Source organism: Acromyrmex echinatior, chromosome 6, assembly GCF_024713525.1.
Source record: "Acromyrmex echinatior isolate Ae372 chromosome 6, ASM2471352v2, whole genome shotgun sequence".
Lineage (NCBI taxonomy): Eukaryota > Metazoa > Arthropoda > Insecta > Hymenoptera > Formicidae > Acromyrmex > Acromyrmex echinatior.
In genome coordinates this window covers 12,299,913-12,325,105 of record NC_141857.1, presented here as the reverse complement: position 1 = coordinate 12,325,105, position 25,193 = coordinate 12,299,913, and the positions used below count along the sequence as shown (strand labels likewise).

At 32.9% G+C, this 25,193-nt stretch overlaps 3 protein-coding genes across 13 annotated transcripts in view; 1 reads left to right on the top strand and 2 right to left on the bottom strand.

Moving 5' to 3' along the window:
• The first annotated feature begins 52 nt into the window (after positions 1-52).
• On the top strand, positions 53-16,327 carry LOC105148556 (uncharacterized). Of its 4 annotated transcripts, none has more exons than XM_087406783.1 (12): positions 54-413; positions 1,929-2,153; positions 3,313-3,510; positions 5,023-5,148; positions 5,310-8,968; positions 9,862-10,099; positions 10,337-10,514; positions 10,898-11,089; positions 11,429-11,965; positions 12,176-12,409; positions 12,664-13,181; positions 13,452-16,327. In XM_087406783.1, exons 2-12 carry the CDS (start codon positions 1,960-1,962, stop codon positions 13,987-13,989), a joined length of 6,612 nt encoding a protein of 2,203 aa, XP_087262909.1. In that variant the 5' UTR covers positions 54-413; positions 1,929-1,959; the 3' UTR covers positions 13,990-16,327. The 4 variants fall into 4 exon arrangements, with proteins under 4 accessions (XP_087262910.1, XP_087262909.1, XP_011058650.2 ...); XM_011060348.2 differs by having other exon boundaries at positions 56-413; positions 13,467-16,327; XM_087406784.1 differs by lacking the exon at positions 3,313-3,510 and having other exon boundaries at positions 53-413.
• A 125-nt stretch (positions 16,328-16,452) lies between these two features.
• On the bottom strand, positions 16,453-20,010 carry LOC105148555 (STING ER exit protein). The gene is made up of 5 exons (XM_087406803.1): positions 19,578-20,010; positions 18,142-18,185; positions 17,428-17,588; positions 16,989-17,217; positions 16,453-16,738 (listed from the first exon to the last, which is right to left on the bottom strand). Exons 1-5 carry the CDS (start codon positions 19,696-19,698, stop codon positions 16,592-16,594), a joined length of 702 nt encoding a protein of 233 aa, XP_087262929.1. The 5' UTR covers positions 19,699-20,010; the 3' UTR covers positions 16,453-16,591.
• A 4,442-nt stretch (positions 20,011-24,452) lies between these two features.
• LOC105148554 (glucose dehydrogenase [FAD, quinone]) overlaps positions 24,453-25,193 on the bottom strand; it is a 151,801-nt gene continuing 151,060 nt past the window's right edge. For all 8 annotated transcript variants that reach the window (XM_011060343.2, XM_087406772.1, XM_087406773.1 and 5 more), the window contains one exon: positions 24,453-24,673. In XM_011060343.2, the coding sequence (XP_011058645.1) occupies positions 24,651-24,673 (23 nt within the window). In that variant the 3' untranslated portion in view covers positions 24,453-24,650. The remainder of the gene's footprint in view (positions 24,674-25,193) is intronic.

The window sequence follows — 25,193 nt, the reverse complement described above, 5'->3', positions numbered from 1 at the left end:
TTCTCGTAAATTCATTCACTTTTATATTGTAATTTTCATCTCATTTCAAGATACAAAATCGATGCCGAAAATACAGTGTCGAAAATGTGATACGTAGTTCACATCATTTATTGTATAAAATTGATGTTGGTGTCGCTAGCTGTTGGTGTACGGTGGCTTTCGAGTGTCACGCGAAAAACGCCGGGGATGGCCTCTCTTAAGTTTTTCTGTGCTCGCGTTTTCGTGATGATAATAAATTTATGAGTCTATTCGTCTCGCCGCGATCTTTTGACCGTAGTGGATCACACTCAGTATAAACTAGAAGCTTCTCTGATACCTCGCCGTAATAATGTGCGAGCTAATTAAAATGGATAGTTGAACGCAATGATGACAGATGATGCGAACTGACGTGCTGATAGATCGAAATATGAGAGGTACGTAACGTGTATGGGCGATCAATAAATTATTCACGCAAGAAAAATATTCCATTTATTTCGAAACAAGTATTGACAAAATCGTCTGCATTGAGGACCAACGCATTATTTTGTTACATTCTCGATACTTCTCCAATTCTGATCATTCTTATATGTGTATTTTTGTAATATCGTAAATCGTAACTAACATAACGAGAATCATGTTATTGAATATCTATTGAAATTTACCTATTATTTTTCACTGTAGGGAGTTTCAACTTTAAAATTCAGTTTCCTACAAACAGGCGATAAAGAATCATTTACATAAAGAATTTTAAGAACAGAGTTAAGTTCTCTTTCTCTCTTTCTGTCTCTTAATTTTCTTTTTCTTTATTTTATAAAAGCATAAGTTAAATTTTTTTTACTTGAGACAAAGTTCAAGTTTAATTTCAAGTTTGCATTAAATTGAATTTCATATCTTTCTATATTTTCTTGTATCTTATGCATCTTTTAACGTTTCTTAAAAGACAATTGCGATTTTATTATAATTTAATGTCAATAATATATAATCATTTTCATTTATTTAAATAGCACAATATGTTTTTTGAACATAAATTCTTTGAATCGCATGCGTATTCTGCTAAAGTGAAAGTTGAAATTGATATAGCAGCAAGCTGTGATATCCCCTCTAATTTTTATCTATATTCTATTATAATGAAATTATTTATTTTGTATATATATATATATATATATATATATATATAATATATATATGAAACTGATTCTATTATTTACATTAATATGTATGTATGTATATATATATATATATATATATATTAATGTAAATAATTGATTAAATAAAGTAAATTAAATCTCGAAGCTGAAGTCAAATTTTCATTAAGTCTAGAATCAGTTCTTTATTTGATACTGATAAAGAGATATTATGTTAACTGTCGATGAGTAAAAGCATATTATAATTTACTTCAAATTAACTTTAAAAGAATTTTATCTAAATACTATTTATGTTTATTTTTTAAGTATAATTTTTTTTAATAAACGATTTATTAAGATAATTTCTGTAATAGTTGAAGCTAGATATTAGGTACTTAAATATTTTCATATGAATTTATATACTATGTAGTCTCCATTTGAACTGTGCGCCGAATTGATTTTTCAGACTTAGAAATGCAACTGAATTGTAGTAATATCACAAATTAAATTAACAAGCAACTTAATAATTTGATTCACAATTGACATCATTTAAAAATCTTAATGTACTGAAAATCTGTAAATAAATTTAAATAATTGTTTTAGTTATTAGAGAGTACGTGTCTTATAACTGTTGTAAAGAAAGATTGTTTTAGAAATAATCGACTGATAGATAAGTTTCAACTGATAGAATATTAAAATAGAAAATTTTATTTTTTTCTTATATAGTACATATGCTTATATTGTTTATTTATACAACATATACATATACTTATGTATGATATAAAATTACTTATGTATGATATGTGTATTATGTAATTTTTAAAGGCAAATAAATATGAATCAGTAAATATGCCTCATGGCTGGAGGCAGGAACAACAGCGAGCAAAATGGAAATTTAGACAAAATACATCAGTGGCGATGCCACAATAATCGTCATTCTTCTAAAACGTTTGAACTGTCTCTGAGTGATGAATTCAAGAAACGGAAGAGTGCGGAACAACATCGCACTATTGTCAAAAATATCAGCCTATTGCAAGATAGTATTCTGAGGTAAGAAAACATTAAATTCTAATTTAACAAAATTTAACATATTGATTATGCTATAAAGCATATAATAAAATATAATTTAAAAAATCACTTGAAATTTTTTGAATGTCATGAAATATAATATACATTAGATTATCTGATGTACATATACTAGCGCAATTTGAAATTATTCATATTTGATTGAAATATTATTCTACAGGGTGTTTATAAACTCAGGCCATATATTTCGGAAATGGCTTTAGATATGAAAAAATGTTTCTAACAAAAGTTAACATAAGGAGGACTTTTGATGAAAATATGGACTTGACCTTGAGTGATCTTCTCAAGGTTGGGTCAATGTGACCATTGTTTTCTTAAATGGAACCTCATTTTTTATTATTTATTACATACTTTTGTAATTTACCTCGAGAGCTTTTCAAAACATTATAATAAAATTTTTTTTAAGTGCTTTTTGTGTTATGAGAATTGAAAGTTACAGTCCTGCCGGTATTAGCATTACCCAAGTATTAAATTTAATTTGTAGTAAAAGTTCATTTTTACGTAAAAATGTAAATAAGAGATCATACAATCACCAATGGTCTTGATCTTGACAAATGTCCAGGTCATGATCCTGAACAACATTCAAGAGGTTTTTAGCCGTTGGTTGGACACTTTGAGTAATGCTAATGCCGGCGGTACTGTAACTTTCCAGCCTTATAACTCCAAAAGTATTTAACGAACAAATATTTTATTATAGTGTTATAATTTTGAAAAGCTTGAGGTAAGCTACAAGAATAAGTAAAAAATGAGGAATATCCATTTAAGAAAACAATGGTCACATTGACCTAGTCTTGAAAAGATCACTCAAGGTCAAATCGATATTTTTTTATTATATGTTCCTCTTAATGTCTTATAAGTTTTATCTGAAATATTTTTCTATATCTAAAGCCGTTTCCGAGATATATCGCCTGGATGGATTTTATAGATATCCTGTACATACATATTGTGTGGGTGTATTAATTCTTTAATTCATTTTGTCACTCAATCCTTTTTTGCATCTTTTATTTTTTTGTGGGGTCAATGTAATCTCTTTAACTATTTTACATATGCGAAATAAAATTAATACTATCTCTAAAAAGAAGCAAAAGCATTAGAACAATGCAATAATTCTCTTTTATTGTAGAATATTTACGGATTTCTTGCATTGTGATCTGAATATAATATATGGTTACAAAATAATACATATAAATGAGTGTATTGTTAGAACAAGATCACCACACTTGTACCAAGTTCTCAAGCCTTATTTCGTTTACACTAACAAAACGATCCATTGCATTCTTGATAAAGCCGGACTTTTTCATCAGATTGAAGGTTTTATAAGGTATTGCTGTACTAACTACCGGTATATAAAAATTATATAGCAAAAGTATCATTGAGAAGGGATATTTTCGTTATTCACATCTGTCAGCATGCGTTTTATCTAATATAGCAAAATGAAACAATTAAAATATATTCTTTGCATGCTTTTTTTGTCTAGATAAATTATGTTCCTATTTATTTTTTTATTTTTACACAAGGTCGTATATTTTTACGTCTAATTCTTTCTGAAACAAGCAGTAACTAAATACTTTAGATATATTAGGTGTTGGAATTAATTCGTAGCGTTTTACAAGTGATGGGAAATACTTTCATTAATGTATTTTTTAATGCTCATGTGAAATAAATAACATTCTTTCATTAAAAAACGCTACGAATTAATTCCAACACCTAATATATTGATTGGTGTATACTCCAAAATTTTTTGTCGTTTTCTGTTTTACAGTAGCAAATAAAATCATTTTCTCAATATTTTTATTAATATAAGATTATATCTCCGTTTTCCGGGGACAGTCTCTGGTATACATCCCCGAGCAAAGTTAGTCCCCAAAATGTCTTTAGTTTCCATGAATTTGTCATTTTTTACTTATTGGCATAGAAATAATCATAATTTGTTTTGATGATTATACAAACAGTAGATAGTAACATTTGCCCAGTATTATAATTCTGTGATTATTGGCTAAATAGGCTGTATCTACTGATTTTCTTTTATTAAAAAAATTTTGTTATTATCGATGTTCTGACATATCTATCATTCTTTTGCTGATAATGCACTGTTTATTAGTTGAATCGTTAAAATGAACATTTAAAAAATATAATTACACAATGTTTTTGATCCTATCCCATGTATATCTGGCCTACTCATACTTCCTTTTTCCTTAGATATTTGGTTGTAGTTCTTTCTTATTTCATTGTATAGTTTTTATGAACTATTGACAGTAATTTATAGAATGACATATTGAAAACATTTTAATATTATAAATTTCAGTTTATCTATACATAGTATCGTTTGTTAAGCAAAATGAAATAATATATTAAATAGTGCTTTAATTTTACGATTAGCTTTTTTTCGTATGACAGCAAACAAATTGAAAACTGTCCTCAGATTCAATAAAAAAAATGTGGTAATCTTATATTAACATAGCTTTAGATTATTAGTCAAGTATATGGATATTTATTTTAAGTAAAATATAAATGCTTCGTATGTAGCACGTTGTATCATTTTTTTTCTATTGAAAAAAAAAGATCTTTTGCACTGAGTGTTATGCAAGAGATTTTAAAGATGTAGTTATATTTATTGTAAATATTATGTACGAATTTGTTGTGCATGTACTTACCTTTTAATCCATACATTAAGCATGCTAAACTATTTCTGTCCTATTAATTGAAATTTCATACCTATTGCTTAAATTTTTTTATAATTATATTAAAATAAACGACGTGCGTACGTGTTATATATTTATTTAATTCACATTGTTCTCTATTAATATTATTCATATTTATTTATGAATTGCAGGCTTCTGTACAGTAACCTGGACTTTACTCGAGAAGAACAATTGTTGGTGAAAATAATTTTGAGTACAAATATAAATAAATGTCAATCTTTAAATGAATTTGATACCAATACATCTTATGATAACAGGTTAGATTGATTAATAAATAGATTTTATTATATGTTTTCAACCTTTAATTTTAAAGTAATAGTTTTAAATTAATTTAAAGAATCTTGTTTTCTTTTGTTATATTACTTATTTTATAAATCAGTTTTCTTTATCGCATTTTGTAGATTTGTACAATTTACAGGATATGCAAGAAGTGTCTGACGTTGAATTGTAACATACATCAGCATTTTCAGGATTATGCTATAGCGAATGCAAGTCCTGCTGCATCAGAAATGGCTGACTCTGGTTTAGAGACAGGTTCAATAAGTCCACATGATAATACGACATCAGAGAATTCGAGCACGGACTTGGAGGTGACACAAGCGGCAGAATATGCTTCTGCTAATGATGATGATGATTTGAATCGAATATATGCTGAGCAAATACGCAACAAGAGCGATCATAAGACACTTTCGTTATACAATGATCACTGCAAGTCACTCAACAGTAGCAATTATCATGAAAAAAGCACAATCCAATCAGTATCGAATGATCATAGTATAACATACTCATCTCTAGAAACGGATCATCAGCTCGCAGAAGGGTCGGAAAACGTTCAGGAGACGAAGCTAAATGCCGAAGAGATTTTTCAGTACGAAAGTCGTATGTTAAATGAACCATTCTATGAATCAGATTGTGGTAGCGATGAAAACGAATCTTTTGAATTTATCGAACCCATCTCTTCGGTGAATGATAAAGAAACTTCCACAAAGTGTAAATTAGAATGGAAAACACAGTCTGATATCGAGGATTCGAAAAGCATAACAGCTGAAACGAGCGGAGAATCCAATCACTCTCGTGATTTGACCAATGCGACTACTCGTAACAATTCTTCTACAAGTGGTTATTACTTTATTGATGCATCTACTTTGAATGACGAGGTAGATATTGTGTCTACTAATGTAACAAAGAACCAGTACGTCAATGATAGTACGTCATCATATTTAACATTTTCCTCAAATTATACGGATTGTACGGTGAACAAATTAGCTAATGCCGTGGAAGAACAATCGTATAAATTTACACCACTTAAGACACCGTCTTTACAGACTGGTCATGAACGAGTGGCAGAATTCGAACGAGAATTGAAACTCACCGAGTATTTGCAACCATTTTCAGAATCGCGTAAAATAAAACGGATAGATTCTGCATCAGAGGAAAAGATAGAGGCAAATAACCCGACAGAGAAAGAGTCATTGGCCGTAGAGATCAAAGAGGCGGACAGTGGGGAGAGCGCACATCCTTCCCCGTGTCCTGATAACAATACGAAGTTAAATAATAAAGAAGAGAAAATAGAAACATCAAATAACATCAATGAACACGAGACAACAGGAAATGAAAATGAGAAAGACACGAGTGCTACTGAGGACAGGCGACCATCGCTTATCAGAAGGAATACGTTCGAGCTTGATTCTACCGATGAGAAATTATCTGTTTTAAGACAAGAGTATGAACGCATGCAAGGTAGCCTTGTTTTTCAAAGCGCCATTCCACAATACTCTGGACACCGTGTAGACGGAGACTCCATTTGCAACGTATCTTCCGATTCTGTAGTTCCTTCGATTACTGAACCATCGATGTTTACACCTGATGTACAAATCGCCATTAATACTCAGCATTCGATGTCATATTTATTAGACAGTCGTGAGTACGAGATTAATCAAACGCAAACACAAGCCAATTATTTACGATCCAGTCTCAGTAAGTCTTGCGCGATTTATCCAGTTATCAAAAGTGCTAGTGACAAATCTATCATGGATTGTAGCATGGACTCGGACGATGCATCGAATCATTATAGTAATAGCTTGCCAATTACTTTAGACTCTATCTTAGAGAAAGGTGATCGAACAGAGTCTGTAAAGAGAAATAAACGAGATGAAGCTACTCCGATCATTTCTGGTGGTGTTAGCACTTCAGATTATTCGAAACCTTCTGATAGTCCTACAGTGCGACGCAAAACAGAATCCACACCGATTGTATCGGGTGGCTCCGTGATCATGAACAAACCTGAAATCAAAAGTAAGTCCTCTAGAATGTCTTCCTCTATGACTACCTGGATAGTTGACATGAGTGATTGTAATAAGGAAGAATCCAAATCTCAAAACAATTCACGAAGCATGTCACAAAGCTTTTCCACTTCCGAAAGAAAACTTAAACAAAAGTCGAGTAATCATGAAAAACACGGTAGTTTAGGTTTTTTTGTCAACCTAAAGGATGTGAACGATGAACCCAACAAATGTGATCACTCACTTGAGAGGAAGGAACACGATAGTAATGGCAAACCTTATTATGAATTTTATGTAGATATTTCTGACAAGAATAATAGTAGTAAAATCAAACCATCCGAGAAACAAGATGCAGGCGCAAAAAACAATATTTCTAACGAAGCTGAAAAGAAAAACATCTTTTCAATGTTTATCAATTTGAATGATACGCGCGAAACTGGAGATACTGTAGTTGTGGCTCCGACGCATAGGCGAAGCTTTTCGACAATACCTAATAAGTTAACGGATACTAAGACGGATGATAGTAGTTCTAGAGATAACAATAGCGCAGGAGATAACCAGTTGCCGCAAGAACAAAAGAAAGAAAAAACGAAACCTAGCGTCTTTATGTTTATAGAATCCGATTCTCCTGTGGTGAGAAGACGGACGCTGTCTACTTCGCGACCAACGCTTAAGCGGCACTCGTGGAATGTTGATAAAACGCTACCGACAAATAGTAACGGCTGCGTAGCAAAAGAGCTTATGTTTAGAAGAGAACACAAACGTGCACACAGTATATCGATGGATAGTCGCGGCATTACAAAACAATCCCAAGCTAAGACGAGTTCGTCTAGCCACTCGCTAAGCGATGCTACTAAAGCGGATTCTTACAACCATAAAAATTTTAAGACACTACAAGAACGTGAGAACAACTCAAACAATATGGACACATCGTCTGAGGATGTATTCGAATTTGACGTAAAAGACACTCCACCAAATTCTCATGTTGAGATCGCAAATGAACACCTGCGCGTGAATCACGAATACAAAGATATAATTCCCGGTCAAATGGAGAATTTGGAAACCAATGAGATGAAAGCGTATGAGGATGATCTTTCGGAGATCTCCGCTTGGGAAAAGACTTGTACAGAAAGCACAGAAGGTCACACTCGTAAAAGTGAAACATTTGATATTAGCAGTGGCAGCGGGCCTTCCCCAGATAGTGATAACCATTATTACGAATTTACTGATTTACTAAAGTCAGGTGTTAATGATAGATCGCAACTAGTTGCTACAGGAAACAGCAGTAAGATATCGGAAACTCGCAAATCATTGAGTGAAACTATAAAAAAAATCGAGTGCGAATTGAAGGAACCAGAATATAACGCTGCAGATCACACATACGATTGCCGTTTGTTAAAGAAAACTGAGAAGTTACCTAGTCGTAATTTAAACAATTTGCATTCAGATTCTGATAAAACAAATACTTCCAGTTTCGTTCGTCTGTCGGATTTGGATAAAACGCCGACGGCTAATCATGCGTCGGATATGCTGACAGTGAAGGATGACAGAAACACGTATCGTATGAGCAACAGTATTCCGGAAACATCATGGATAGAGAGCAAATTGGCGATAACAAGGAATAGTGGCCCAATTAAACCAGTCTCTAAGAAGCTCGCTTCCGTTATGAGCACATCGCTTCCATCCAAACAAAAGTCTCCATTGGAAGATCTAACTGGTGATTGCGAAGCCGAAGGGATTATTTCCGAATCTGATCTTAGCAGCATGCAAAGCAGTATGGGACGTTCTGGAGCGGGTATGTGTATCGTTTAGAATTTGTGAACTTGAATCGATATACAGTAGCGTAGCAAAAATTATAAAACTTTAATCCTTAAACGACACATATATAGTGAGACACATATAATAGGACATCATTCCTGTTCATACGTTTTTCAATTCTCTCTTTTCTGTTCCTGCATTAGACTGTACTAGAATTCTCTTTCTTGCTTTCAATAAATATCATACACGTATACCTATCTCATTTTAAATTCCAAAAGTGTACACTAGTTTAGTCACAGAAAACAGACCTAATAATTTTCTTTTTCTGATGCAGAAAATAATTTTTATAATTTTTCTAAATTTTTTTCTACATAGCAGAATAATTTAGTAGAGACCTTAAAAAACATATGTAAATTTTAACATAATTTTTCGAGCACTTTAAGAGTCTCAAAATTAGATCTGACACAAATAACCCATGTGTGCCGTATCCATGTGTTTAAACGTACTGAAAATGTGTGTGCCATTTAAGGATTAATCATAGACAGGGCGTTCCAGATCTACCGCACCACCTACTAATGGCAGATTCCTGAAGTCATTTTGAAAATTATATTAAAATATCGAAGCTATAATAGTTTTTGAATTATAAGCATTTAAAATGAGCGAATTATATCACCTAAAGTTTACATGTTAGGTATGGTTAGCATTTTATTCCACAATATAACGCAAAAATGGCATTCACACCTAAATGCGCAAATTGCGGTAGGTGACGGGACACCCTAATCAATTCTTTCATGTCTTTATCAATGTCTTTATTATAATGTCTTATCAATGTCTTTATTATGTGACAAAATCTTTCAATTTCAACAAAGGAAAGGCTGTGACTATATTTAAAATAACATTTTCTTTGAAAAAAAAAACTGCTGATTACAGAAGGTAGCACGGAAGAAACTGAAACATCAAGCATAGCTGGTGCAAAACCATACAATAGACTAGGTGAGGACTTATTAAGGATGTTTTTGGAAGAAATCAATCCTGATGTTACAATAGATGTAGCTGGCCGGCATATAAGAGCACATAAATGTATATTAAGTTCTCGTTGCCAATATTTTGCCGCAATTTTAAGTGGTGGATGGATTGAAAGTGCGGGCAATGTTATTTCTCTACAAGGGTACGCATTCAGACATAATAAACATATAGTATTTTCTAAAAGATTGTGTAAACTGCGATAAAGAGTTGTTATTTATACATTTCATACTCAATATGTTTAATATTTAAAAAATGTATTGTCTAACACATTTTATTATTGGATATATTTACATGAATGTATTTTTGTGTGAATTATTTTAGCATTATGAATCTATTGATATTTCTTTTATTAATATTCTTAATATTTTTTTTATTTTAGGTATTCCTATAATGCAGTTCATTTTGCATTATGTCATATCTATAGTGGAGAAAGTAATATACCGGATTCTATAAGTATTGTTGAACTAGCTACATTAGCGGATATGTTATGTTTAGAAGGTCTTAAAGAAGTTATAGGATATACACTTAAGCTGAAATATTGTCACCTGTTTCATAAGGTAAGTATATAAATTTAAAAAAATGTTTCTATCTCAATAAAGAACTTAATAATAATATGTGGTGCTATATAAAATATGCAGTTGATTATAATTGGAAACCTAATAATAATCTATTGCAAGAAAATTCGTGTTATATCTACTTTCATTGATTTATTTGGTCTTTAACATATAATCTCTTATATATATATATATGTATATATATATATATGTATGTATGTATATATATGTATGTATATATATATATATATGTATATATATATGTATATATATATATATATATGTATATAAATATATATATAAATATATATATATATATATATATATATATATATATATTGTATATATTTTAGATTATATTTTCTCAAAGGTTTATTATTTTTTAGCCTTGCCAAATATGTGCCGTTGGAGTATTGGAATGTATGCCATTGGCAGCAGCATACGGTCTGGATGAAGTATATCGAAAATCACTTAGATGGATTACAAAGTATTTTGTACGAATATGGCCATGCAAAGCATTCGCGACTCTTCCGAGAGAACTTATGGAAAAATGTTATCATCAGCATATAGTGCATATGGTATGCATATAAAATTTTAATAACATTAATGATAGTGTAAATATGTGTGTGAATCATATTGAATAATTTGTTCAATAAGAAATTATTAATATTGCTGATGCCATTATCAGTGCCATTGATCAATGGCATCAGCAATGGCTCACGATATGACGATAACTCGCAAATCCTTTGACACCTTTGAAGAAAATACGTGAAAGCCTCAAAAGTATTATCAAATTGTTAATATTTTTATTTAGTACATTGATTTTAAAATTATAAAATTTCATGTGCAGTTTCAGTGATAGATAAATTTTCAATGTTTTATTAATTGTAAATCTATTTTTACTCGTACAATTGCAGTCTACTGACAATGTGCTTCAAACTATGATGGATTGCGATAAACTACTAGCAACCTTACCGAATGTACGATGGGCAGAGCCGGTATTTCGGATGGTATCGAATCTATTAGAGACATCAGTAAAATTCCTGTCGGAAAATTTCGCAGGTGTTTTAGGAAACGACAATTTTCAATCACTTGGTCGCGAGCTAACATGGAACATCAGCCGTTTAGAAGATCATTTTATAGCAGCTGTTGAACAGTTGCCGCCCGAACAAGCATGCAAAAGTTATTCGAAATTGAATAAGATGTTACTCACGTCACAGACAGATGATTTTCAATGTAAGATCAAGTGGGGACCGCTCTTCATCGATTTTCTGCACAAGCTTCAAAGCCGTGTGGAAAAATGCTTAGTGCGTGATGCCGCACGTGCTGCAAGAACCATCACATGGTTGAAAATGGACCTGGAACTTCGCAGGAGAATACAAGAGCTAGCTTGTCTCGTAATATTGCCTCATGAGACCTCAAAGCATCTATCTAGACATCCAAACTTTTTAAAAGTAAATATTTTCTTTAAGAGCTTAAATTAAGAATCTTAAGAACTTACAGGATTTAAGGATCAAACAGATCACACTTTTGTATAGAATATTTTTCGAAATATATATATATATATAATAATTTTAACATTAACGTAATTGAATTAACTTAATATTGTTGTTTTCATATATCCCCGCATTATTTTTTCTATAAAATTATATTTCATATCAAAGGATTCTCGTGCACCGCCAAATCGTTCAATCATAAATCGTAGCTTGGATTTGAAACGTGTAAAAATGGCAATTTCGGAGCATAATGACAAAACCTTAAAGCAAACGTCATCAACCAAGCAAACTAAGAAAATTTTATGTAAGCCAAAAACAGATCCGCTTGAGCGTAAAATGCAGGAGGATAAACAGGTTATCTGTGAAACCGTCAGGCCAAAATCGTGGCCTAATAAAATAGAGGTATATGCTTGAAATTTTTAAGAATATTTAAAATTATAACTTTACAGCTTTATATTATAATGTTATTACTATATACCGAGAAGAATCATTATTTATCATATATCTTTATAATTAAAATTTAAATTTTTAAATTGAAAAAAATTATTAGTGTTCACACACACACACAATATTTTTTATTACAAAATCTTAATTATAATTAAGTTGATCATTAAAAAAAATCGAACTATAATAAAATTGTCAATATAAATTTACAGGTAAAATCAAGATATTTAGAGCCAAGAAATAAACCTGTCCCAAAGGAAAACATTTCCATGCATCATGATAAAATAGTGCAACAAAGACGTAAAATTATGATTTCCTCGTCTGATTCGTCACGCACTTCCAGTCCTGCGATGAAACGTGCGACAGATAAAAAACCATTATCCAAGATGAAGTTACCAGTTAAAAAAGATATAAAAGCTCTTTCATCAGATAGCTTAACGGAAGCAAACACGAGCCAAACTAGCAATAAGGATTTGATCAGTAAAAGCTGCGCTATCACTAGACCTGAATCACCTTCTTTAAAACAAAAAAGTACTGAAATAGGTTTATCGATCGATTCTTTGGAGACCAAGAATAAGCCGATCCCTGTCAAAAAGAAAGTTAATAAAATGGATACATCTATGTCCACCGATAGTCTTATGACGGAGATAACGACAACTCCAAAATCTACTGTATCCAATAAATTGTCACCTACTTTAGTAAAAGTGAACAAAACACAAACTTATGAAAGGTAAAGTGGAATTTAACTTATTAAATTTCTGTGATTTCGATTTGAAAGACTGATTTGCCATAATTCTACTATTGTGATTTTGCATTACATAATATATTTAAAAAATATATAAAGTGAAGACTCCTTAATATTAAAAAATTGAATAAAACAAAATTTAAATACTATCTTTTCACTTTGTGCATCAATTTTCACATCCGACTGCTAGATGCCCTTTTTTATTCAATTTTTTATAATGTATTTAATTTTTTTGATTTCTCTATTAATAATCAGATTTGTTAATGGCAGAATAAAAAAAAGCTCGCCACCAACACAGCAGAGGAGTCCATTGACGATCACTAAAAGACCTCCGAGATCGTTGGAAAATTCTACTGCCGCCAGTCGCAGTAGAGCTGCTGCTATTAGCAGCACGTATCACGGTTCACCGAGTTTACGCAGAAGTTTATTAGATGCTGCAAGGACACCGGATGTCCCCAATAAACCGGTGAATACAGTAGCTCCTTTCAGGACACGACAGACAAATGTTCCTCCCATTATGAAAAGAGAAAAAAAAGAAACTCAAAATCCGCAGAGCTCTGATAGTCCTAGCAAGAAATCCTCCCCCAAATCTAACATTAGCAGTAAGATGAGCAAGTCAGTTATCGCCGGCAAAAGAATTATCGGTGGTAAAGCTGATGATAAGATTAAAAAGTGTCACAATATGGAGACGCAAAGGCAACCTACAGTAGGTTCGAGATCTGGCACATTCCTCAAAGATGAACCTACAATACTTAAGAAAGGGGACATTAAATCATCGCAAATTAATATTTAATGCTATTAATGGTTGGAGAATTATATCGAATAGGATGCATTGTCGATATGATATTTATTTTTATCTGTTAATAATATTACACTTTTATTAATAATTTTTTAATTATAACATTGATATTTTAAAATTTTTCCAATGCATATTATATTCATATGTATAGAAGTTGGTACAAATATTATATATAATTGTCTTTAGAAAGCCTACTTAAAATTATTATTATTAAATATATTTTGAATTTTATGTATTAATATATACTTCATATATAATTCCACATTTATCTTATATATATAATAAAAAAAAAGACTTGTCGACAATGCATTGTATGCGTAATAAACCGTGATTAATGGAGGACTGTCGCTAGTAACTGCGAACGTGATATTTCCAACAGAGAAATCGTATTATACAAGTATGTAACATAGAGGAATGTAATTTGAAACAGCTTGGAATTGTCGTTAAAAAAATACATTTGAGCTGCATTTATTAAGTTAAATAGAAAATAGTTACTACGATTATATACATAGTATTTCAAAAATAAGATAGAAGCCGCATTGGGAGGCGTAGAATGGATTAAGAGGAACAAAGTTATACCATTTTAAGATTTTCGAATTAAAGAAGGAAACATCTAAGCCAATGTATGGTGAAGCTGCGCCGTGCAAATTCGTAGCACGGATTCGCGTGACCGTCGCCGCTGTTGAGTAAGATGTTTCCTTTGAAAACTACAGCGAATAAATCTCAAAATGGTATAAGATTTTTGTTTCCCTTGATCCATTCTACACCGCTATGCGACTCCTATCCTATTTTTTAGACACTCTGTATATGTATATACAGGGTGTTCTGTAAGTTTTTGCCAAGTGCTTTTGTGAGATAGAGCGGACTAAACTGAGTCGAAAAGTTTTTTTTCATTTGCTGTTTTTTACTATTTTGCAATTTTCGCAGTATATAGTAATAGTTAACAAGATATTAATTACTAAAAATTGCCGAATATTGATCTGCAATAATTTTTACTCAAATACTATCAACTTTATAGAAAAATTGCAAGAGAGTAATCAACAAAAATCATTTATTTTCTTCTCATAGAACTTTAAAAATTTTTTCCAGAATTTTTTATTAACTTTTTAGTACTGCATTTTTTATTTTTACTAACATGAGAAAATACAATATTAAAAAATTCTGAAAAAATTCTCAGAATTTTATGAGAAGAAATAAACAATTTTTATCTCTTGCTGTTTTTCTGTTAAGTTGATATTTGAGTAAAAAATTATTGAAAACCAATATTCAGCGATTTTTAGTAATTAATATCTCGTTAACTATTGCGAAAATTGCGAAATGGTAGAGAACTTTTCGAGTTTAGTCCGCTCTATCTACACAAAAGTGCTTGGCAAAAACTTGCGAGACATCCTATATATATATATATATATATATATATATATATATATATATATATATATATATATATATATATATACACATACGTCATGATGTTAGAATCGATTATTTAAATAATAGAACAATTGTCAAATTTTAAGCAAATAATTTTTCATATTTCCTGCTTTTCTGATAACATGATTAATGCAGATCTCATAAAATCTTATTTTCAGAGAAATGAAATATAATATCCTCGAAAAAAGTGCGTGCGTGCGTGCGTGCGTAGAGCCAGATGTTTATAAAAAAAGATTATATAAGCATGTCTTTAAAGAATTTTCTAGGAAAAGTTTGTCCATCAAAAAACTTGTAACCGAGTTGCATTTTTCTTGGATTACTGTATATTGCACAATTAGAATAAGTGGAAAATCACACACGTACACACACACGCGCGCGCTACTCCCCCCCCCCCTCTCTCTCTCTCTCTCTCTCTCTCAAAGCAGATAGAAAGATAAAGAACGGACACATATGTACTTAACGAACAAAATTTTGATTTCATGTATACACAACATTAATGTCTGGTAGTACTGCACATGCAGCATCTCATAATCCATAGATAAAAAAACGTGGCCAGTGACAGAATTATATTTAGATAGATAGCTCTTCCATCCTACGACATAAATATGCCATATCAATTCGAAATTACTTCTTACTAATTAAATAATAATTTATTATATACTGTTTAATTATTACTAATTAAAGTTGCCATTGTACGAGCTAATTGCGAATGTAAGCAAAAAATATGGCTTTTTTTGCTTAAAATTATTATTTATCGGTGAATTGTATGTAACTGATATATTTATTTGTTAAATTTCTATCTCTATTTTGCAATATATTTTTATGCAATATTTGTATCTAGTCATTTGTATATTTTGAAGATTTACTTTTTTGTGTAATGTTAATAAATATATCAATATAAGATTGAATGTTTATTATTATGTTTTTGAGAAGAAACATGATTTTTATGAAAAATATATATTATTATGAAGAGAAAGGTTATAACTTTTTCGATAAACCAGGTTCATAAAAATTATAAGATTACAATGTTTGCACATTCTCAAATTTATTGAAAGTGTTACAATCTTTTTGTCCAAGCGCGATAATACATGTAAGAAAATAAATTTATTTTTAATTCTAAGACAGTAAATTAATATACATAATTACAATAATTCTTGATAGAAAATCAAATATCCAACAATGTTCCTCTTGGTCTTGTCCGCTTTGAGTCTATTTCAGCAGATGGTATGGTCTTTCGTTTATTCATACCTTTTCTCTCCAATTGTTTTTCTATGATACGTGCATTGTTCGCGTAAGAGTCTGCGACTTCTCTCTGAAATTCAATTATTTTTTAAAATAAAAACTTTATTATTAAAAAAACAAAGAATATATACAAGTTAATTAAAAAATATATTACAAACTCAAATAACAGGCAAACAGATAAATTGTATATTTTAAGTAATTACAATTAGAATACAAATTTTAACCATTTAACATTCATCTAATATCATAGGAGAAACTTTTCTGAATATTATATCATAAACTATAAATTACTTGATAATATAAAAATGCAATTGACATACTGCTTCTATTTCATCTTCTTCTTCATCAATCGTGGATACAGTAACCGAACTGAATTTGCCCATATTTTTGGTGTGCTTTGTAACCATTATTTTTTTAGGTTTCTCAATGGCCACTTGATTATAAATGTCTGTCATAGGGCCTTCCCCAGAACTTTTTATTACGGAATCTTTTACTATAAATACTATATTTACTACTGGATCATGCTTATAATACAGCAATAAGCCACATCTGCAAAACATAATTATATCAATATATATATATATATATATATATATATATATATATTGAATACTCTTGTTCTTGCAAAATATTTTTTCAGTGTTTTTATAATATAAAAAATTATTAAATGTATTCAAAATAATTAATAAAAGTTACAAGTACATTTTCATTGCACTTATGAATAAAAACTATAGTGCACAAACACAAATATACTTGTACTTTTTACACTTTTGTCTATATTGTTTTTCGATTCCCTCTGGACGCTTAAGAAATACAATTTCGTCTCGTTCCGAAGTCATTTTGTGGGCATGTTTACTGCCATCAATTACTCTTGCTCCAATCGCGCATTTGTGTCTTAAGGTAATTTTCAATGCACAACACTATAAATAAACGATTAACCCTCATCAGACCATATACACTGGGGTAGCAACGGTGGGGGTTCGCGTAAGATATCACGTTCAGACGGTAGTTGGTAACTAATACTGTAGCTGCATGGCGAGAGTAGAGTAAAAGGAGGATATTGAGGAGGGAGAAGATGCGGGTATATGAAAGGGAGGGTCAGGGTACTAAAATCGGGTAAAGAATGCCTATAATGGTCAAAGCTAGATCTTAGGTGCTTAATTATTTCCATGTGGAGAAAAGGGGGGTGTATTACAGTAAGAGATGAGGGGTACTTATCTGTCGAACTTTGATGTGCGCACTGAATGGTGAAAAAAAAAATATGGAAACAGGGTTTCAATCATAATGCTTTTATGGTAGATAGACAAACATATATATGGTCAGACAAGTAGTGAATTGTGTGGCTATGAAATAGCGAAAGTGTGGGTAAACGGGTGTGGTACAAAATATTTTCAAAAAAAATAAGTAAGGTTTCACTACACCATTAACTCAGGTTCAATATAAATAAAATGTTTTTGACTTTCTAAACATTGCTTGTTGCAAATGGGCATTGCTACCAGTTGTTCTTATGGATGAGCCTAGGGTTCAAAGCAACAAAGACATTGTGACAGCAATGAGACCAAGGCAAAACGCTTCAAAAGCGTTGTAAGCTCGGGCGTATGTATCTACTCTAATCTTTTTAAACGGAGTTAGATATACTAGACGAGCTGTTATCCATACAGATATAAAGATGAGATGTAATTGTTTAAGGAATGCGAATGTACTAGAGATTGTAAAAAGTGTATATGTGTGAGTGTACTGGAAAAGATGGTAAAAAAAAAGAAACAGAGCAAACAAACGAAGAGGGGCGGGATGGGTAAATCAGGGACGAACATATGTCATAATCTACACAAGGACAACAGTACTGTAAAGTAGAGATAAAATAAAAGTAAACCTAGGAGGTGGTTACAGAAAATCGATGTGAAGGAAGATGGAACTAAAAAACCGAGACAAACCTCAAAATGTATAAAGACCGGAAAACAGAAACAGATAGACCAAAAGTGTAGAGGCTAACCGTAATCTCAAAGGTTCAACAATGGACACGAGAATGAATATAACCTCTTGACGATTAGAAAAGCATATAATATTTGTGGTGGGGCCACAAACCACATCACAGTTCACAATGAAAAGTCATTTTGTAAATACTGAGACTATGATGAGCTCGTTTTATATTTTCCAACAATTTTTTTAAAATCCATAGTTGGCGAATGTCAGTTGTGGGTGAAATTTACATAAAAATCAATCTTACTGAGAATTAATCATCATAACTTTTTATATACAAAGAACCAGAAGAAAATATAACTATTTTAAATATAACTATTTTAATTCACAATGATTTCCATCATGGACCGAAATATTTTATAATCACATGACGAAAATATGAAATATTCGAATAATTAGATTTCACTTCATTCTACAGACAAGTTTCGAAAATTCGGTTTCACACATGGACTCAATAAGCGAATAAGTTTGAAAATTCGAATCTAATGACATATGGGATTCTTATCAATATTTAACAATTAATTATATTTATATAGTAGAATAACAAATTAGAATAACTAAAGGAAACTAAGCAAAAATCGAAACGTATTAGATTGAATTATATTTAATGATTGCAGTGAAATTATACTAATAAATATTATATATTACATTGCTCGTTATATAGCCTCATTATTCAATTGTAGTTGAACTAATCACACGAGCTTTTTATAAAATTCAATAAATTATGTTACTAATAACTTTGATATTGATATAAATGTCATACTTGAAAATAAAATCATTTTATAAGAATTTTCTACAATATTCAAATAATAATCCGAAATTAAATTTAACTCTACACATAAATGCAAAAAAAGCTATATTTTGCACTATAAATTTTTTTCACTATAAATTTTTTAATTTAAGAAATCAATAAATGTAATAATTCTAACCTAAAATTAGTGTCATCTGGCCACATACACAGTAATAAATGTGCAACGGTTTCTCCTCACTATATTCTTCTTGATCTTTCGTATCGGAGCATATAATGCTCCTCGACACTACTTTTGGCATAGCTTATTCAATTATTCGTTTTATTTTAGTCAAATTTACAGTTTTTACAAATTCATATAAGTTTTAAATAAAATGATGAGTATTCCTCATAAAAAATGGCCACGTAGTATTAAGCTTATAGCACAGGATGCTTATGAGCATCAATCGTCCTTGTTTAATATTTAATGAGTAATAAGGATGGAACGACGCTTAAGTAAAGCCTGCGGCACACGATACTTGTTTTTCCGGTGAATTGCTTCTTCTTGTTCAATATTAATTGACCCTTGCCGCGGAGTAGCAGCAATTCCGACCAGAGTGTATTTAGTAGCTGAAACAAGTAACCAGGCGGGGGCGCCGCCTGGGAGGAGAGGAGAGAAACAAAGTTCTCCATCCCTCCCTTAAGACAAAGGCATGTTCATGGAAATCAGATATCGAGGTTTAAAGATTTGAGATATGCAGTAATTAGACGATACAAAGTAGGGGGGGGATATTAATCATACAGTGAATATTAAGGGGATGAAGCGGGAAGTATTTTTTCAGGTAATCACGAAGTTTAGTCGATTTATGAATACAAAGTCTGCGATAAAAGAGAATATGATTAATGTCCTGATTTGGGTCACAACAGGGACATGCAGGCGAATTGACAATATTTTTACGATGCAGGCTGTATGCTAAATTATAATAATTAGATCTAATTCTGGAGATGGTGACGATCTCCTCTCTTTTTTTCTATCATAAGATTCTTATGATAGAACCAAGGCTTAGCTGAGTTACTTCTATGAAAATCATCATATAGCTGCCCTTTGTTGCACAATGATCAAAGTATGCTTGAAATTTAGTGTTGAGGGATTGCTTGGAGACTATAAAAAAGTCTTGAAATGGTATTTTAAATTTAGGCGGGTGTCCTAAGGGCAGTCTCATTGGCAAGATGGTCTGCAGTCTCGTTATCAATTATACCTTTATGACCAAGAGTCCAAATAAAATTAATTTTAAAACCATGTTGCGTTAAAAAGGACAGACGATCTTTAATATCTAATTATATATTGTAGATAAGAAATATCTATTATTATAATATGGTTCGCATTTCTAGAGTTGTAAGACAATGTAGTCTGAAGAGCACTTAAAGAGTCAGAACAGATGGAAGCCTCGTCACAACATCGATCTTCGATAAGATTAATCGCCTGAGCGGGGGCGGCGGGGGGGGGGGGGGGGGGGGGGGGGAGGGGGGGGGGGGGGGGGGGGGGGGGGGGGGGGGGGGGGGGGGGGGGGGGGGGGGGGAGGGGGGGGGGGGGGGGGGGGGGGGGAGAAAAAAAAAAGGACAGCCCAAGACTCGGCTGAGAAAATTGAAGTCTCCGGGGGAAGCTTGAAGTGCAACGTTAAGATCCGGTGAATAGTTTCTAGGAATCGGACTTGATGTACTCGGTTATTCGCTTTCTTAGGAACATTGGTGAGGGAACTGTCAAATTGATGGACATAAGTATAGCTTTCATAACTGTGTTTATAAGCATGTTGGATCTATGGATGAATGATGTGATATGATTTTAAGTGAATATTTCTGCATTACATAGTACTTGAACGCAGGTACAATAGCTAGGGCCCGCTGTCTTCTTGAGGGAAAGTATGCAACATGTTCCAAGCTTTCAAAGCTGTGCAGCACTGGGGAGTTCTTCCTGGAGAAAGTCTTATAGATGAACTTCGAGATCATATAGCCAAATCTAATGTTAAGAGGAGTTTCCTTTGCTTCGGCCATAATGACGCTGGTAGAGTATAGTCGGTATCCGAGAGCAAGACGCAGGTTTCTGTTGACTAACCTTTCCAGTTGTAAAAATTCAGTTTTATTGTCCTTGAGCTTGAACACTTGACATCCGTATTCGATAGCAGAGCGAAATACAGCTCTATAAAGGATAAGAAGTAGGTTTGGATGAGATCCCCATTTAGTGCCTGCGAGAACTGCTAGTATTTTTGTAAAATTGCGTCCCTTATTGACTAAGGTCTTTAAGTGCTCTTTGCCGCTCAACTTAGTGTCGAGAGTGAAGCCCAGAAAGATGGCAGACTGTATTCTAGGAATTTCTGCATTCCGAATATGTAGTTTAATGTCCGGATGTGATTGTCTCTTCCTTGTAAAGAGCATCCATTGGGTTTTTGAGGGAGAAACTTCCAAGCCCCTGTTTCTCAAGTAATCGTGTATATTGTTTAGTGAAGATTGAACTGACGATCTAGCATCTTCACTGTTTTGATTTGATGAGAAGATAACGACGTCGTCCGCATATTGTAAGAGAAGGGTGTCTTTAGGTAGACATTTATTAATATCCGCACAGTAGAGGTTGAAGAGCAAAGGGTTAAGGATGGACCCTTCAGGGGTACCTTTCAAAGCGATGTACAACCTTTAAGCACGCCATCACAAATGAACGTGACTTGTCTGTTAGAAAGAAGGTTACTTATGAATTTAACGATTTTGGGCGGGATCCCAAGACGTTGTAAATCTTCAATTAATATAGAAGGAATCACGTTGTCGAACGCTCCCTTGATGTCCAAAAATTCACATATAGTAAGGGCAATATTAATAAAGGCGCCTTGAATATAATTTGTCAGAACAACAAGATTGTCAGAGCAGGCACACTGGGGGCGGAAGCCTGTTTGGTTAAACGGCAATATGGCATTGGATTCAGTAAACCACCTCAACCTCAGATAGATAATTTTTTCCATAATCTGTAAGAGATACGAGAGAAGAGAAATCGGTCTGACACCTTTTCCATTTGGTTTATGGATAAGAATGACTTATTTTGACTTATTCCATTCCGCAAGGAAAATTCCTTGACAAAAAAGATGTTATAAATTTGTAATAATACAGAAAGACTATCCGGTGTTAAGTTCTTAATGATGTTATAGTCAATCTGGTCGGCTCCTGGGGCTGATCTAGTTTTGGCTGAATCAATAGCTAGGGATAACTTCTTCATAGTAAAAGGATTGTTCAAGAATTTAGCGCTTTCGCACTGCGTGGGGGGTATTCTCTTCAAGAAGATTACACTGTGAGACGATATCTCGAGGACTACAAGAGGACAGATTTTATTAATCGCATTTTCCTGTGCAGCCGACAACGACATGGCCAGACATAACGGAAGCTAAACGTCGGTTTTTAAAAGCTTTGACCAACCTTCAAATTTTAGCAAACGGAGTGTGAGCGTTAAAACTGTTGCATAGTTCTATTTTCTTCTCTTGGTTCTTTTGAGGACGCCCCTACATATCGAAGCAGTGCGTTTATAAGCGTTATAGTTCTCTGAGCTTGACTGGCGATTCCAGAATCTCTTTGCCTCGCATTCGGCGTCAACCGCGGCCTGGCATTCTTCGGTCAACCAAAGGGAGGGGGGAGACGTTTCACAACCATCAGTTTTGATTTCGGAGTACGTGATCCAGGGGGGAAGTCTATCTAGAGAGTTCAGGGTGCCTTTGATCTCTTTTACAAAATTATCATATTGAGAGGTAGCATCGTCGTTACTATAAAATAGAGGCAAAGTCAATACAAGTTAACTTATGGATAAAGACCTTCATTTGAAGAGAATTAAGCTTAATTTTATACTTAAATGTAGTTCTTAGGCAAAGGAGAATATTCAGGTGAATAACAACAGGAAAGTGATCACTAGAAATGGTGTCGAGTTCTATACAACACTAAGAGTCAGGACAGGAGACGTTACAACAATAAGATCAATGACTGATGTTTGCGAGTCGGGAGGGGTAAAAAGGATAGGTTTATGATCATTGCAGATAATAAGATTACGATCTTCAAGGAAGTTTAAAAGACATCTGCCAAGGGAATCAGTAATCGAACAGCCCCAAGTTACGTTATTATGCAAGTTGAAGTCGCCTTCCTAGGCGACTTGGGATTGGACGGCTTGGGATTGATTCGCAACATAATCAAGCAGGCCCTCAATAATCGTAGGAGGACGTTTCGTGACGACGGATGTCTGTATATGTTAATAATGACAAAGGAAAGACCTTGAGTGTAAAGCTTGATACCGATGAGCTCGATTGAGTGATGATATCAGGTGAGTGATATCAAGAAGATCATAGCGGAATAATTTTTTAATAGCAATAGCTACCCCGCGTTGACCGGGGCAGCGAATGTCACCTCTAATAAAGTTAAAAATGTTAGAGTGTAAGTAAATATTCTCCATAGTCTCTTGGAGGCACCAGAGATCGTATGTGTAATTATTAGCTTGAAATTCCGGAAGCTTCCCCCATAAATCCCTACAATTCCAACTAGCAATAGAGATAGGTTTGTTAGAAAACATGAGTAATATTAATATTAAAGTGAGATAAAATAAAGTAACAGAAAAATTAGTAATAGTTGTAAGCGCGATCGTCAGAAAAAGCCGGAGTATCAGCTTGATAACTATCATAATAAATGCGCGGGTCATATTCAGTCGGCTGCCGGTAGAAGCGAGCAGGGTGCGGTTCTATGTATGAATTTATATGACTTAAGAATTGCTTAAGAATCAGCAATGGGAAGCATGGCCATATCTATGTGTCCAGTAGGAAGTCTATCATGTTTATGAAGGTAGTTATCACGTTAGTAATTGGCTCGATCATGATTAAGGAGGACATCGTCACTGTGTGGAAAGGACAGACATGGAATACCAATTGTACTGATGTAGATTTTCACAGTATTCCAGCATATTTCTTATTATAATTTAAAAATTACGCTTTTGACAAAATTTTGGCAAAGGAAAAATCATCTTAGAATTAAATTAGGAATATGACATTTCAAGGATAATATATTCATTTTAAATCATCCTGTATTTAATAAATAAAACGTGTCGGTCAATTTAATTTTAATAAATCCTTCGCTCCAACACGAACGCGATGTCGTCGTCGTTATGCTCTCCTGCGCTTTCTGCCACATTTTCGCAATTTTTTCGGCATCATCAATCATTTTTCCAGTCATATCATTCATTACACCAAACACTTCAGTCGTGTCATGACGTCCTCGGTACCATGCCTAGAACAAAAATAAAATATAAAAAATTAGTAATGCGAGTGAATATCGACATGCTTTACGATAATGTTAGATATCCAGAAAAATTGAGAATATCGACTCATCAAAGTGATACAATTTTATCGTTTATTTTTATCAAAACTAAATCTCTGTATCAATATTCTCTCATCTAATCCAAATGCATTTTTACAATTAGTAGGTATATACTCATTGTCAACATTGGCCCGCTGCTGAGATTTTCATCGAATCGCGTGCCGATAAATATCATCAATATGAATGTGATACGTATCGAGTGCAATCACGGGTGCGTACAGCAACAACAGATACATGCACACGATACATGAATTTTTGCCGAGCTGGGATATAAGATTTCGGAAAAGACGACGCAGATTTACCTTCCGATCATTGTACAGCATTATGGATCTGACGATTCGCGTGGTGGACCAAGACGGCCGATTGTTTGATTTTCGCGGAGAAGAGATCACAGTTAGGTTGCATGTACAGAGGTGCTAACGTAAGATGC

What these genes read in the sequence shown, in the direction of transcription:
- LOC105148556 (XM_087406783.1), top strand. Translation starts at nt 1,960, where the DNA reads ATGGCTGGAGGCAGGAACAACAGCGAGCAAAATGGAAATTTAGACAAA. An exon ending in ATCAGCATATAGTGCATATG is followed by an intron (nt 11,090 to 11,428) that starts GTATGCATATAA and finishes GTACAATTGCAG; the next exon opens with TCTACTGACAATGTGCTTCA. An exon ending in CGTGGCCTAATAAAATAGAG is followed by an intron (nt 12,410 to 12,663) that starts GTATATGCTTGA and finishes ATAAATTTACAG; the next exon opens with GTAAAATCAAGATATTTAGA.
- LOC105148555 (XM_087406803.1), bottom strand. Translation starts at nt 19,698, where the DNA reads ATGCCAAAAGTAGTGTCGAGGAGCATTATATGCTCCGATACGAAAGAT. An exon ending in CCAGATGACACTAATTTTAG is followed by an intron (nt 18,186 to 19,577) that starts GTTAGAATTATT and finishes TTTGAACCCTAG; the next exon opens with GCTCATCCATAAGAACAACT. An exon ending in TATAGACAAAAGTGTAAAAA is followed by an intron (nt 17,218 to 17,427) that starts GTACAAGTATAT and finishes TATGTTTTGCAG; the next exon opens with ATGTGGCTTATTGCTGTATT.